The following is a 12225-nucleotide window of genomic DNA, read 5'->3' as shown; positions in this document are numbered from 1 at the left end:
GCTGGCTCCAGACACAGTCTCATCACTCTTCCCCTTGGGTATGAAAGCAAGATTTGTCGTTGTCATGGGTGTTGAGCACCATGGAAGAGGGAGGTTGTGTTGCTTAACCCTACAGAGCCATCAAAGAACTGCCCTATGTCATAGTGCAAACACCCCAGCACTGAGCGTCTCTGGGCCTGTCCGGGCCCTTACCTGCAGCTGAGTGACTGTGACGTGTCACTTGCTGGGCCCTGGGAGGTCAATACCTCAATCCAGCAGATGCCTGGCACCTCCCTCAACTTTCCTGGTGCTGGTGGCCCATGGACAGGGAATGAAAAAATGTGACACAAACAAGCTCGAAACTGCCATCATCCCCAACACCAGTGGGAGGACGTGGCAGCCTCTGCCCTGCTCAGAAGCCCGGTAGGTTTGGGGTGGGAGTGTGGGGAGAGGAGGGAGGTGTCTCACTCTGTCCCATGAGTTATCCCAGCCCACCGCCCACTCCGTGCAGGTGGGGTCTGCACTGCGCAGCATCTCCCCTCCCCTGGCTCCCCACCGGGCCGAGGACGGTATATTCGGCCTGGGGGAGCGGAGCCAGTGAAACCCGACACGGCGGGGCTGTGCCAGGGACAGCTGGAGCCAAGGGGGCCGGCATGTCCTGGCCACTGTGATGAGAGTGAAAGAGGCACTGCCCCGCTACTGCCGGCAGCAGCTCGCCAGAGCCGCGCACACACCCAGCCCTCCTCCACCGCTGCTGGAAGAGGAGGACGACCCTCCAGCCCACTGGCCGCTGGAGCTGTGGTGAAGCAGGAGAGGTAGGAGGGTTCTCAGGGTGGATTTAGGAGGGCTCAGCCCCTAACGCTGGCTCAGGACAGGCAGCAAGTGCGTCCCACGGTGCGCCCGGGCTCCTTTGCGCTGCCCACTGCACTGCCAGGACCCCGCCGGGCTCCACCAGTCCGTGCCCTGCCCTGACCCACTGCCCACCCTTCCCATCTCCAGCCCAGCCGCGGGGAACATGTGGCCGGATCGCCCGGCCCCGGCTGAAGTTCACCCCAGCGTGGTTACACATTGCTCACGGCAGCGGGGTTTAACAGAGCGCGGAGGAAGGGGCTTGTTCCACTCCCCTGGCAGGGCAGCATGAAGCCGGAGACCTTCCCCGAGGAGAATGGCTTCGGGGAGGGAAGGGCCGCCGGCCAGGGCAATCTCAGCCCCGGGAGCTGCGAGAAGAAACGCCGCTGGATTCCGGAAAACTTCTGGGAGGACGTGAGGAAGCTGCTGGTGCTGGCGGCACCCCTGGTAAGGACCCGGGAGGAGAGACTCCCCCCAGCACAGCTACCCCTGCTCGCCTCCGCCCCTAACCTTCAGCTCTCCTCCGTGCTTAGATCCTGATCCAGCTGCTGATCTTCCTGATCCACCTTGTCAGCTCCATATTCTGTGGCCACCTGGGCAAGGTTGAGCTAGCCTCTGTCACGCTGGCCATCGCTGTAAGCATTCCCCGGGCCGGGCACCAGCTCCCTCCCTGCTGACACTGGGATGAGATACGGCAGGGGAAAAGGACAGAGGGAATTTCAGACTCCCACTTCTCCTTTCAGCCCCTCTCCCTACCTGAAAGCCTTAAATGCTCACCTCCACCCTGTTTAACCCCCAGGTTATAAATGTCACTGCCATCTCTGTAGGTTATGGTTTGACTTCAGCGTGTGACACCTTGATATCACAGGTGGGTAGGACATGCTGGCCCTTGTCCTGGGGACACGGGGGGTTTCCAGCATCAGCTGATGATGCCCAGGCACCTCATGGTGCCTGGCTGCTCCTGCAAGCTGGAGAAGCTTATCCCCAGGTAACAATCCCATAAGGAGGAGATCTGTGCTCCAAATCCTTCCCAGGTGGTCTTCAGACTGCTCCACGGTCCCCTTTCCCCCAGCACCACCTGATTTCACTGCTGCCCTTTCACCCTGCAGACCTATGGCAGCAAGAACCTGATGCGTGTGGGGGTGATCCTGCAGCGTGCCACCATCATCATCCTCCTCTGCTGCTTCCCTTGCTGTGCCATCCTCATCAACATCGAGCAGCTGATGCTGCTCATGCGGCAGGATCCCGAGGTCTCCAGGTTGGGTGGTGCCCTCATCCTTCCTCGGTGTGGAGGGGCTGAGAGGAGAGTGACCATGGCCATGCCCCTCCCTGACCCCACCCGTGTGTGTCCCCAGGTTGACCCAGCAATACGTGAACGCATTTCTCCCTGCCCTCCCGGTGAGTGCCCGTGGGCACCCTGGATGCCACCTGCACATGGGGACAGGCTGTCCCCATCCTACTGCTCAGCACTGGCTCATCTCATCCAAAATTTCCTTTGCAGGTGGTGTTTCTGTATAACCTGGAGACGAGATACCTGCAGAACCAGGTGGGTCCTGAAGTCCTCACACCCACCCTGGCTCAGGGCTCCCTTCCACTGTACATACAGGGTTTCCATGCTCACCCTTCCCAGTGCCCTGGTGCTCCAAAACAGCTCTGACCCTGTAGATCACCCTATCCCACAGCCAGCTGTATCCATCCACCTCCCTTCATACTTCCCCACATCAGGGATTTACCTCTATCACGCCCATTTTCCAAGCAGCCAGCATCACTGGAAGTCTGGGGTTTTCTCTGGGAAAGGCACTGAGAGCAGGGCTGCAGGTACCTTCACACCTCCCTCCCAAAACCTTTGTGAAGACTCCCCATCTCCTCCTCTTTGCAGATGATCATGTGGCCGCTGGTGCTGAGTGGGGTCATTGGCAACATGGTCAATGTGGCTGCAAACTACGTCTTACTCTACGTGTTCCACCTGGGCATCACGTGAGTAACACCTGTGTCCCCTGGAGAGGAAAATAGGGCACCTGGCAATGGCAAGGGAACACTGAGCTCACAGGAGCACGGCCGGATGTCTTTTTGCACCCTGAGGGAGGCATAAGCAGGATGCCAATGATCTTTCTCACTTCCTCTGCAGGGGCTCTGCCTGGGCCAACACCATCGCTCAGTATTCACAAACCATTTTCTTGTTCCTGTACATCATAGGCCGGAAGCTCCATGTGAACACCTGGGGAGGTAAGGGCATCTCCCCTGCTTCCTCTGCTTCCTGCTTTACCCAAAAGTGTCCATAAAACTTCTATCAGGCATTATTGATAGAAGAGGAATTCTGCTTGCCCTGATGGTGAAATATTAACCCCAGCCCGAGGTGCCCTGAGTACCACGGTGCTGCTCAGTGGCAGCTCGTCACGCTCTGGCAGAGCTGCGTGCTCAGCACTGAACACTGATTCTGCAGAAATGAACCTTTCTGCTGAGCCTTTGGAAGGTTCAGCCCCAAAGCCTGATGAGCACAGACATAAGCAGGAGGTTGTCCTTGGACACTCCGCTCCGGGAGGGATGAGCTGAGGGCTGTGCAGCTCTGTGGCCCACGGGAGAGAGGTTGTAGGTGGACACTGTGCTGCTGGAGATCCTGTGGAGCTGAGGAGCTGCTGGCTCTGAGAACAGGAGTGGCACCTCCAGCTGCCTCAGGTGCTGTAACTCAGGATGTAACACGTGGGCAGTCTGGTCATCCATCAGGTGCCGTTTCTCCTCTCCACAGGCTGGTCCAGAGAGTGTCTGCTGGAGTGGGACAGCTTCACCTCCCTGGCTATCCCCAGCATGCTCATGATGTGCATCGAGTGGTGGACCTACGAGATTGGGAGCTTCTTGATAGGTCAGTGGAGAGGGGACCTGCCAGGAGATGGCCAGGGTCGACCCAGAGCAGCACCCACAGCCAGCGCTGACCCCTCCTGTCCCACAGGCCTGCTGAGTGTCATCGAGCTCTCTGTCCAGTCCATCATCTATGAGGTGTCTGTTGTGGCTTTCATGGTAAGGGCTGAGTTATCCCTACAGACCAGGGCTCCGTGGGGGCCATCCCGAGCCGGGCACAAAGCAAAAATCAGCTCCAGCAAACCTCCAACTTCCCCCTCCGCACTTGAGTCTCTCCCTGCTCCTGCCTATCCCTCCTACAGAGATGCTTTAAATCAAATCCCCAACTCTATCCTGCTCTCTGACGGGTGGTTATCCCACTGTCACTGTGACAACCCCATTGTCAGAGCCCTGTGGTTGCAGATCCCCCTGGGGCTGGGCACAGCTGCCAGTGTGCAGGTGGGGAATGCGCTGGGGGCTGGCGACGCCAAGGCAGCCAAGAGATCCTCCACCACCAGCCTGATCTGCACAGGTCAGTCCACAACATCCTGGGAAGTCTCTTCCTGGGCTCCTTCCCGTGGAGCAGGGAGGGTTTGCAGTCCTCTGCCTGCCTCTTCTCCCCAGCTCTCCAACACGGCCAGGCTGGGCTCAGCTCTGTGCTGTGTTTTCAGGGGTGTTCTGTGTAATTGTGGGGGCCATTTTAGCCTCCACAAGGAACGTGCTGGGATACATCTTCACCAAGGACAAGTGAGTGCCCCCAGCTCCTGGCCTCGGTGTGTGGAGGTCAGTTCCCAAAAGTGATCCTTGGCTTTCCTCCATCCTCAGGGAGATCATTGACTTGGTGGCGTGGGTCATGCCTATCTACGTTGTCTTCCACTTGTTTGAAGCCATGACTGTAAGTCCCAGGGAATGCTATTGTTTTCCATAGGGAATCCTGGTGCTCAGCAGCAGCATCGTGGATCGGTCAGCTGAGGGTCCCTCAGGCTGCAGCTGGGCACTGGTGCCCACACCAGGACCCTGCAGAGCTCCTGGGATCATCCCTTAGAAAGCATCGAGTGCACAAAAAGAGGGTGACCCAGAGGACTGGGCAGGGACACAGAAATAATGGGCAGAGGCAGGGAGCTGGGTCATCTCCCGAATTTGGCTGAGGTGATGCTCCCTGCCCCAGCCCCTCTCCCTTTCTGGCAGGGTGCCTGCAGTGGGGTGCTCAGAGGCATCGGGAAGCAGAAATTTGGTGCCATCCTCAACGCCGTGAGTTACTACGGTGTGGGCATGCCCCTGGCAGCCGTGCTGCTCTTCGTGGCCAAGATCGGCGTCATGGGTACTGACCCCTGGGCACTGCACCCCCAAACCCCCACGGGCAGATGCAGCTCCACTGAGGGCTCACCATAACCCTCGTGCCTGGCTCTCTCCCCCCTCTGACCTGCCTGGGCACACTGGGGTGGACTGGGAATGCTCCTGCAGCGGCTGGGGGCTTTTACTGGGGAAAAGTAAAAGCCAGCCCCACAGCAGGCACCCATGACCACCCCATGTCCCCGCTGACCTGGGATGCTGGGTTGGCTCCGGCTGATGCCACGTGGCCTCTGCAGGCCTGTGGATCGCGATGCTCGTCTGCGTCTTCATCCTCTGCACCTGCTTCATCACCTACATCTCCCGCCTGGACTGGGAGAAGGCAGCCAAGGAGGTAATCCAGGCACTGACAGCATGTCCCTGCACTGGGAAGGTCCTCAGTGCTCTGCTGGGATGAGACAGGCTCAATCTCACAGCCAGCACTGTCCTCCAGTGCCCTGGAGTACAACCCAGCGCTCCCATGACATCCCCGTATTCAGCTCCCTCCTGCACAAGCACTCAGTGCCCTCAAGGTTTCCCCCTGCACCTTGTTTGGGGACATGAAGCTCAGAGCAGATGGGGTGACTGGGGCTACCTCAGCCCTGCAGCCCTGAGCATCACCTCGTACCTCAACAGCTCCAGGGAGACCCCAAGAGAGGCAACACAGCTTTTCTCGGCGGGAATTCCCTGCTAAACCCAGCACATTCCCTCCCCAGGCCCAGCGCCGTGCAGGAGTGACCCAGCTGCCACCACCGGAGCTGCCAAGCCTGGGCCCTGAACCCTCCCTTAAGGATCTGGATGTGGCAGCAGCCCCCCAGCCCCACACTTACCTCCCTGCCAGGGCGGTGTTGGGGTCTGTCGGTATGGCAGGAGCTGGGCACTGCATGCAGGGGAGGGTTTGGGTGCAGGAGGGGTCCCTAAGGGTTCGCATAAGCCAGGAACAAGCCACAAAAGGGGGAGAGTGTCATGCTGGTGACACCCTCAGTTACTGGGAGAGCAGTGATTACAAGCGTGGGCTCAGGAGGGCAGTGACAGAGGGACGACCTGTGGGCAGTTCCCACCTTGCAGACACCAGGTGTCACCTCTGAGGGCAGGACCTGCTGGAGAGCTGGAAATCTCCACGCTCTGGGCTGCTCCTAATGTGCATTCAAGCCCTGTGACAAAACCCTCCCCAGAAACCCCTCAATCCCTCCCAACCTCCTCAGTCCCCGTTCTCCTTGCAGCGGGATTAGAAGTGCAGAGCGACGTCGTGCTCACGGGCATCACCAGTCTGGAGGAGCCCACGTCACAGCTGGAGCTGCGGGCAGCCACATCTCCCCCCTCCGAGCCGGCCACCCCTGTGGTCACCAAGCGGCTGATCCTCCGGCGTGGGCTGGCAGCGGCCGTGGCCGTGGCCGCGCTCGCGCTCGGCATCGCCATAAAGCTGATCACCAGCACAGACTGACTGGCACCAAGGACTTTGGGGACTTGTTTTTGGGGTGAAAGCCTTTCCTGAGGGACAAATGTACAAAGCATGGACCAGCCAGCGAGAATATTGAGCACACGCCTGTCCCACGGGAGCCAAAGGGCCTCTGTCAGTGTCCAGCAGTGTTTGTGCAGATATTGATTGGAAATGGGCCCCAAGGCTGCTCTGGCACCCAAAATGCTGCTCTGGGTTGCCTGACACACACTGAGCTTGTGGGTGACCCCCTCCAGCCCATGCTGTCACCACCAGCTGGAGCCCAGCACAGCCCAGCTCCCACTGCTGCTCTGTGACAAATGCCCAATAAAGAATAAATCCGGCTGGAGTGGGGCTGGCTCCTTGGGGTGGAGGCTGAGGGTGGGGCTGGGAGCAGAGCAGGGAACACCCACACATGGGTCTTGCCCTGCCCCAGGTGGCCTTTGCAGTAAAACAAAGGTTTTATTCAGCAAGGGTCAAGGTCAGCTCTCAGTTACAAGTTTGGAGGTAAAAGACTATGCATAAACCAATAAATCCCTGAAATTCAATTACAGAGGAGGTGGTTGTGGCTGCCCTGCCACTCTCGCCAAGGACCTCCCAGACCTGGGACTCCAGTCACAGCAGTGCCCCTGTCTTTGCCCCAGCAGCCCCAAATGCAGCAGCACAACAGTCCCTGGCACTTCTCAAGTCCTTGGGACAGCGTGCCCACAGCTCAGGTGGCTTTTGCCACCACCTCAGGTGGCCTTTGCACACCTTGGATAGCTAAAGGTGGTTTCTCTGCAGTGAGCATCACCCATTCAGTCAGGAGTCCCTTCAAGGATGAGATGCTGCAGGTTCTTCAAGGCTCCTTCCCTCTGATCTGGGGACAACCAGCCTGGACTGTCCCCTGCAGTGAGACCCATATTTCCAGGCCTTATGCAGAACCAGCTTCCTCTGGGGATCAGGTGAGGCATTGCATAGATAACAGGCTCAGTAATGACTGGCTTTGTTTAGATACCCTCGTGACAAACACTCCCAGTTCCCAGGAGGTTTTAGAGGAGTTCCTGTTGGCAAAGCAGGGTGGATGTTCTTTCCTTCTATCTGCCACTCACTGCTCAGGCATGACTCATGGCCTAGGTCTGGATAGATTCCTGTTTCAGCAGGAGCTGCAGCCTTTAACTTGGGGGGTGTCTCTGCTTTAGGTGCATTTTGCTGTCTTCCACCTCTTCAGTGCACTGGCTGCCTTGGAAGAAATGAAATTGCAGCAAAGAAAATTTCAGCACTGGGACTGCAGGGAGAGAGCAGCGGGTCCGAGGGCCGGCTGCCCATCACCCCTCTCGCCGGGGGAACAACACCTGGAAAGGCACAGGAACAGGCATGAGTCCTCCAGGGAAGGAGCAGAGCCCAAGGGAATGGGGTGATGGAGGCTGAGGGCAGGTGGGGCTCAGGGGACAGAGCTCACTTTTGCCACCAGGGTTTTCACAGCCGCCAGCAGGGCAGAGATGAACTGTCCCCCTCTGCTCTTGTTACACTGCTTCACGAGTAAGAGCTTGACCAAATGTATCGTCTCCATGCTGCCAGGTGGGTACCTCAGTCTGTTCACAACCTCCAGCTTCAGGTCCTTGATGAGGCAGGCGCGGCGGTGGGAGAAGGTCTCGAAGCTGTGCCTGCCGTGGTAGGCGCCCATCCCGCTGTGACCTGAGGGGCACAGCCAGGCAGGGTCACACCAGGCACAGGGACACCTGCGCTTCTCAGACTCAGTTTGGCAGCCCCCAGGACACAGGAAAGCTTGGTCATGCTGCTTCTCAGGGCAGAGATGCAAAGAGCAGCTTTTTTAACTGCACAGAAATAAGTGAGCACCTGCTCACTGCCTTGAGCTGCTGCTTGTGTGCACCCATCCTTAAAACGTTAATGACACCAACTCTCTCCTCACAGGGCCAGTCTTGCTTTTCCCACAAAATTCACACAGGGGTCGAGGACAGGAGGAACAGGGTCTGTGATTTCAAGGAGTGGGACATGAGGACATTTAGGAACACCCAAGACCTCAGCCCTCTGCCCACTGCTGGGTTGTCTCTGCCACATGAGCCTGACAGCAGCTGTGGAAACTCAACCAGGCCATGGACAAATTCATCCCAACCCCAGCACAGGGGAACCACAGCTCACTTATGTGCCAGGGGGTTTTCCTCTCTCATTGGGAGGCCTAACAACCAAAACACTAACGAGCTTTTTTACGAAGGAACCCACCCCAGAAAATAACATTAATGGGAAAATGCAGCTGGAAGTTCCTGAATGGCCAAGCAGGCAGGAGAGCACCTGGGTCAGAGGCTTCTGCTGATGGAATGCAGGTGCAGGGGCGGGAGCAGGGACTCACCCACACCACCGAAGGGCAGATCTGGAACCATGGAGTGCATGATGACATCGTTGGCTGTCATGCCACCACTGGAGGTCTCTGATATCACCCGTCTGATCAGCTACCCGCAATGGGAGAGGGCAGAGAACAAGTCAAGATGGGACACAACACCATGTACCAGAGCAGGGAGGGTTCAGAGTGATGCTTCCAACCCCCTTTGTGGGGGGCACAGGCTGTGCCTTGTTCGATGAGAGAGGCCAGTTTACACCACTTAAGCACAGGATCTGCCCAGCTGGAACAGCCACAAAAGGAAAAGGCTTCATGTCAGCCCAGGGTGCTCCTCAGCTCTCCCACCCAAACCGCCTGGGGCTGTTGTTCCAGGGCGAAGCCCTGACCTGAATTCCTGAAGTGGCACAACAGAGCCAGGAAGCTGGGGCAGGAGAGATTGCAGAAAGCAGCACCCAGCTGCATGGGTGGAGATGTACAAACCTAGAGCCCTTCAGCAGGAGGCTGGGAGCCTCCAGCAGCTCTGGAGACTCTCATGGCCCCCAAATGCTGCAATTCACACGGAAAAGGAACTGACACAGACCCTGCAGGAGCTGTGTCCGGGATCAGCCATGTTCAGATTCCAGCTATGCAGAGATGTTTCCATGGGGAAGCACAGCCCAGACCCACCTGCTTGTTGTTGGAGAACACATAGAGGGCAAGCGGCTTCTCCCGACGGTTGATGAACTCAATGGCTTCCTCCACGCTCTTCACAGTCACAATGGGCAGCACTGGTCCAAAGATTTCCTCCTCCATCACCTTGGACTCCGGGGAAACATCAGTGAGGATGGTTGGTGCTGAGGCAAACGGGAGAATGGGAGAACAGCATGAGCTGGACACAGACATGGCCCATCCCAGGACCTTGTCCTGGACTCGACCTGCGTTCAACACAACCCAAGGAAGACACAGACCCCAAAAAGCACCCACTACCACCTCCCCTCCCCAGCAGCTGCCAGCAGCACCTATGAAGCAGGAGGCCTCATCAGTCTCTCCCCCATGAGCAATCTTCTGCCCTTCCAGCAGGCTCTTGACCCTCTTGAAGTGACGTTTATTGATAATCCTTTCATAGTCTGGAGATGACTTCACATCTTCCCCATAGAATTCCTGGCAAAGGGCACAGCAGAAACAAAGTGCTCAGCACAGCTTCCAACAGCCACAGCTCCAGGAAATCACACCTGGCCTGCAGTAGGGACCGTTCCCACTGCACGAGGGTCTCTTCCCTCACCTTCAGAGTTGTCTTGATGTTCTCCACCACCTTGCTCTGGATGGATGGGTCACACAGGATGTAGTCTGGGGCGATGCAGGTCTGCCCACAGTTCATGTATTTGCCCCATGTTATCCGCCTGTGATAAGGAGAAAGGGAGATGGTTTTCCCACCAGGCACCACCTGAGCTGGGCATGCTGGCCCAGAGACATCCCCCTGCCTCACAGGGTACCCATTCCACTGCTCAGGGCCCACCAGAGGTGCAACAAGCTGACCTGCAGGCGACAGCCAGGTCACAGTCCTTGTCAATGTAGCAGGGGCTCTTCCCACCCAGCTCCAGGGTGACAGGGGTCAGGTGCTTGGCAGCTGCTGCCATCACAATTTTGCCCACTGCGGTGTTGCCAGTGTAGAGGATGTGATCAAATCTCTGGGTCAGCAGCTCGGTTGTCTCAGGAACTCCTCCAGTGACCACGGGGTACAGATCCTGCAGGGCAGGGGTGTCAGGGTCACCCCAACTCAGCGCATCACTGTGGCACAGAGAAACCTGGGGACCAACTCAGGGCCACACTCACCTTGTCCAGGTACTGTGGCAGGGGCTCAGCCACCAGCCGAGCCGTGTTCTCGCTGACCTCCGACGGCTTCACCACCACCGCATTGCCTGCAGGGCAGACACAGCACCGACACTGAGCCCTCACATCCTCTCCCCACCCACCACCCCATGAAGGATGGGGCTGTGCTGGATCCCCACCTGCTGCAATGGCCCCGATCAGGGGCTGCATGACCAGCACAAAGGGGTAGTTCCAGGCCCCGATGACCAGCACCACTCCCAGCGGCTCGTAGCCGATGTAGGCCTCGTCCCTCATGGTCAGCAGGTTCTTCTTCACGGGCTGAGGGGCTGCCCAGGACGACAGCTTCTCCATGGTCAGGGCCAGCTCCCCCAGCACACCCAGAATTTCATGGCTGTAGGCATTGTGCCCACACTGAAAGAAAAGGGAGTTTGGGGAGGGGATGGCAAAGGCACCCACCTCCCACAGCCACTGTGGCACCATGGAGAGTCAGAGTCCTCCAGATCCACAGAGGGGGACACGACAAAAACCATCTGTCACTGCAAAGGCAGCCCTTGGCCTTCCTGCTTTGCTCAGGGTTACCCACTGTCCACGCACAGCAAGAGGGAGAGACCCACTGACGACACAAACCTTGTTGAGATCGGCCTTGAGGGCTGCCAGGATGTCCTTCTCCTTCTCCTGCACCATCCTCTCCAGGGCCTTCAGCTGCTGAATCCTGAACTCCAGCGGGCGGCTCCGGCCCGAGTTGAAGGCGGCCCTCACCCGCCCCACGATCTGCTGCATCCTCTCCATGGCTGCTCAGCGCTGAGGAGACACCGGCGACACCCAGCTCACCACAGGGCCAGCGAGGGCTGCTCAGCCCTGGGGACACCACCATGAGGCGTCCCACCCAGAGCAAGGCTGGGAGATGTTCTCCTTCTTGGAGAGGAGCTCCTGCTCCCAAGCTGAGTGCTCAGGGCTCACAGCATCCAAGCCCCGTCCCACCTGCACGGGGCAGCTCTCACAGGGGGGTTTGCTGATTGATCCTGTTCTGTGGATGCTTTCTCTAAGTTTGGGGGTATCCTCAAACCCACCAGCCACTCGACCCTCTGCTCACAGGGGTGTTCACAAGGAGGTAAGACACAGAGATGACCATGGCCTGGGTGGGCAGCCAGCTGGAAGCAGAGCTGTGTGCCTGGAGCCAGCCTGCACCCGTCTTCCCCATAACCCCGAGGCCCTCACATGTCTTCACAAGAAATAAGACAAAACACCGCAGAGGCTTCACCCTGCTTCCCAGGAGCAGCATTTCACTCTTTAGTCAGGACCAGAGATCTGCTCCTGCATCCCTGCCCAACCAAACGAGACACCAAGATCCCCTTACAATGATTAAATCCTGCTCTTCCCAGCCCACTGCCACAGCTGTGTGACACAGCCCAAGAAAGCCACTCATTAAAAAATGAAGGAAAAAAAGTGAGTTACCTTCAGAGAAGCTTCTCTCTCCACCAGCCTTCTGCAGCGAGTGCAAGCAGGCACAAGCCCTTCCCCTGCCATGGCTGGGGGCGATCCCTCCTCCCACGGGAGAGCTGGCCCTGGCCCAGGGCTCTTGCTGGGTACAAGGTGCCCTTTACCCAACTCTGTCCTGGGCTGTGGAGCCCTGGATCGCTGCCTCCAG

General features: G+C 58.2%; 2 protein-coding genes across 4 annotated transcripts; one reads left to right on the top strand and one right to left on the bottom strand.

The window, feature by feature from the left end:
• The first annotated feature begins 577 nt into the window (after positions 1-577).
• On the top strand, positions 578-6779 carry LOC104691175 (multidrug and toxin extrusion protein 1-like). Of its 3 annotated transcripts, none has more exons than XM_039562980.1 (18): positions 578-794; positions 1111-1275; positions 1362-1463; positions 1628-1696; positions 1938-2086; positions 2184-2226; positions 2330-2374; positions 2708-2805; positions 2957-3054; positions 3575-3688; positions 3776-3843; positions 4087-4195; positions 4335-4410; positions 4489-4558; positions 4852-4984; positions 5253-5347; positions 5709-5853; positions 6216-6779. In XM_039562980.1, the coding sequence occupies exons 2-18, from the start codon at positions 1117-1119 to the stop codon at positions 6434-6436; spliced, it is 1794 nt and encodes a 597-aa protein (XP_039418914.1). In that variant the 5' UTR covers positions 578-794; positions 1111-1116; the 3' UTR covers positions 6437-6779. The 3 variants fall into 3 exon arrangements, with proteins under 3 accessions (XP_039418914.1, XP_039418915.1, XP_039418916.1); XM_039562981.1 differs by having other exon boundaries at positions 979-1275; XM_039562982.1 differs by lacking the exon at positions 1628-1696.
• Positions 6780-6869: 90 nt separating this feature from the next.
• Positions 6870-12135, bottom strand: LOC109145003 (aldehyde dehydrogenase family 3 member A2-like). Its single transcript, XM_039562991.1, has 11 exons — positions 12033-12135; positions 11205-11378; positions 10757-10988; positions 10581-10666; positions 10284-10492; positions 10030-10147; positions 9767-9908; positions 9435-9601; positions 8781-8880; positions 7872-8107; positions 6870-7764 (listed from the first exon to the last, which is right to left on the bottom strand). Exons 2-11 carry the CDS (start codon positions 11364-11366, stop codon positions 7738-7740), a joined length of 1479 nt encoding a protein of 492 aa, XP_039418925.1. The 5' UTR covers positions 11367-11378; positions 12033-12135; the 3' UTR covers positions 6870-7737.
• Between the last annotated feature and the right edge of the window lie 90 nt (positions 12136-12225).

This window comes from Corvus cornix, chromosome 19, assembly GCF_000738735.6.
Source record: "Corvus cornix cornix isolate S_Up_H32 chromosome 19, ASM73873v5, whole genome shotgun sequence".
In the NCBI taxonomy this organism is placed as follows: domain Eukaryota; kingdom Metazoa; phylum Chordata; class Aves; order Passeriformes; family Corvidae; genus Corvus; species Corvus cornix.
This window is presented reverse-complemented; position numbering and strand designations above follow the sequence as displayed.

Excerpts from the sequence above, each read along its gene's own strand:
- LOC109145003 (XM_039562991.1), bottom strand. The coding sequence starts at position 11,366 with ATGGAGAGGATGCAGCAGATCGTGGGGCGGGTGAGGGCCGCCTTCAAC. Across the intron at positions 10,989-11,204 it reads TCAAGGCCGATCTCAACAAG|TGTGGGCACAATGCCTACAG; the intron begins GTTTGTGTCGTC and ends CTTTTCTTTCAG. Across the intron at positions 10,493-10,580 it reads TGCCACAGTACCTGGACAAG|GATCTGTACCCCGTGGTCAC; the intron begins GTGAGTGTGGCC and ends CCTGCCCTGCAG.
- LOC104691175 (XM_039562980.1), top strand. The coding sequence starts at position 1,117 with ATGAAGCCGGAGACCTTCCCCGAGGAGAATGGCTTCGGGGAGGGAAGG. Across the intron at positions 2,227-2,329 it reads CATTTCTCCCTGCCCTCCCG|GTGGTGTTTCTGTATAACCT; the intron begins GTGAGTGCCCGT and ends TTTCCTTTGCAG. Across the intron at positions 5,854-6,215 it reads GGCGGTGTTGGGGTCTGTCG|CGGGATTAGAAGTGCAGAGC; the intron begins GTATGGCAGGAG and ends TTCTCCTTGCAG.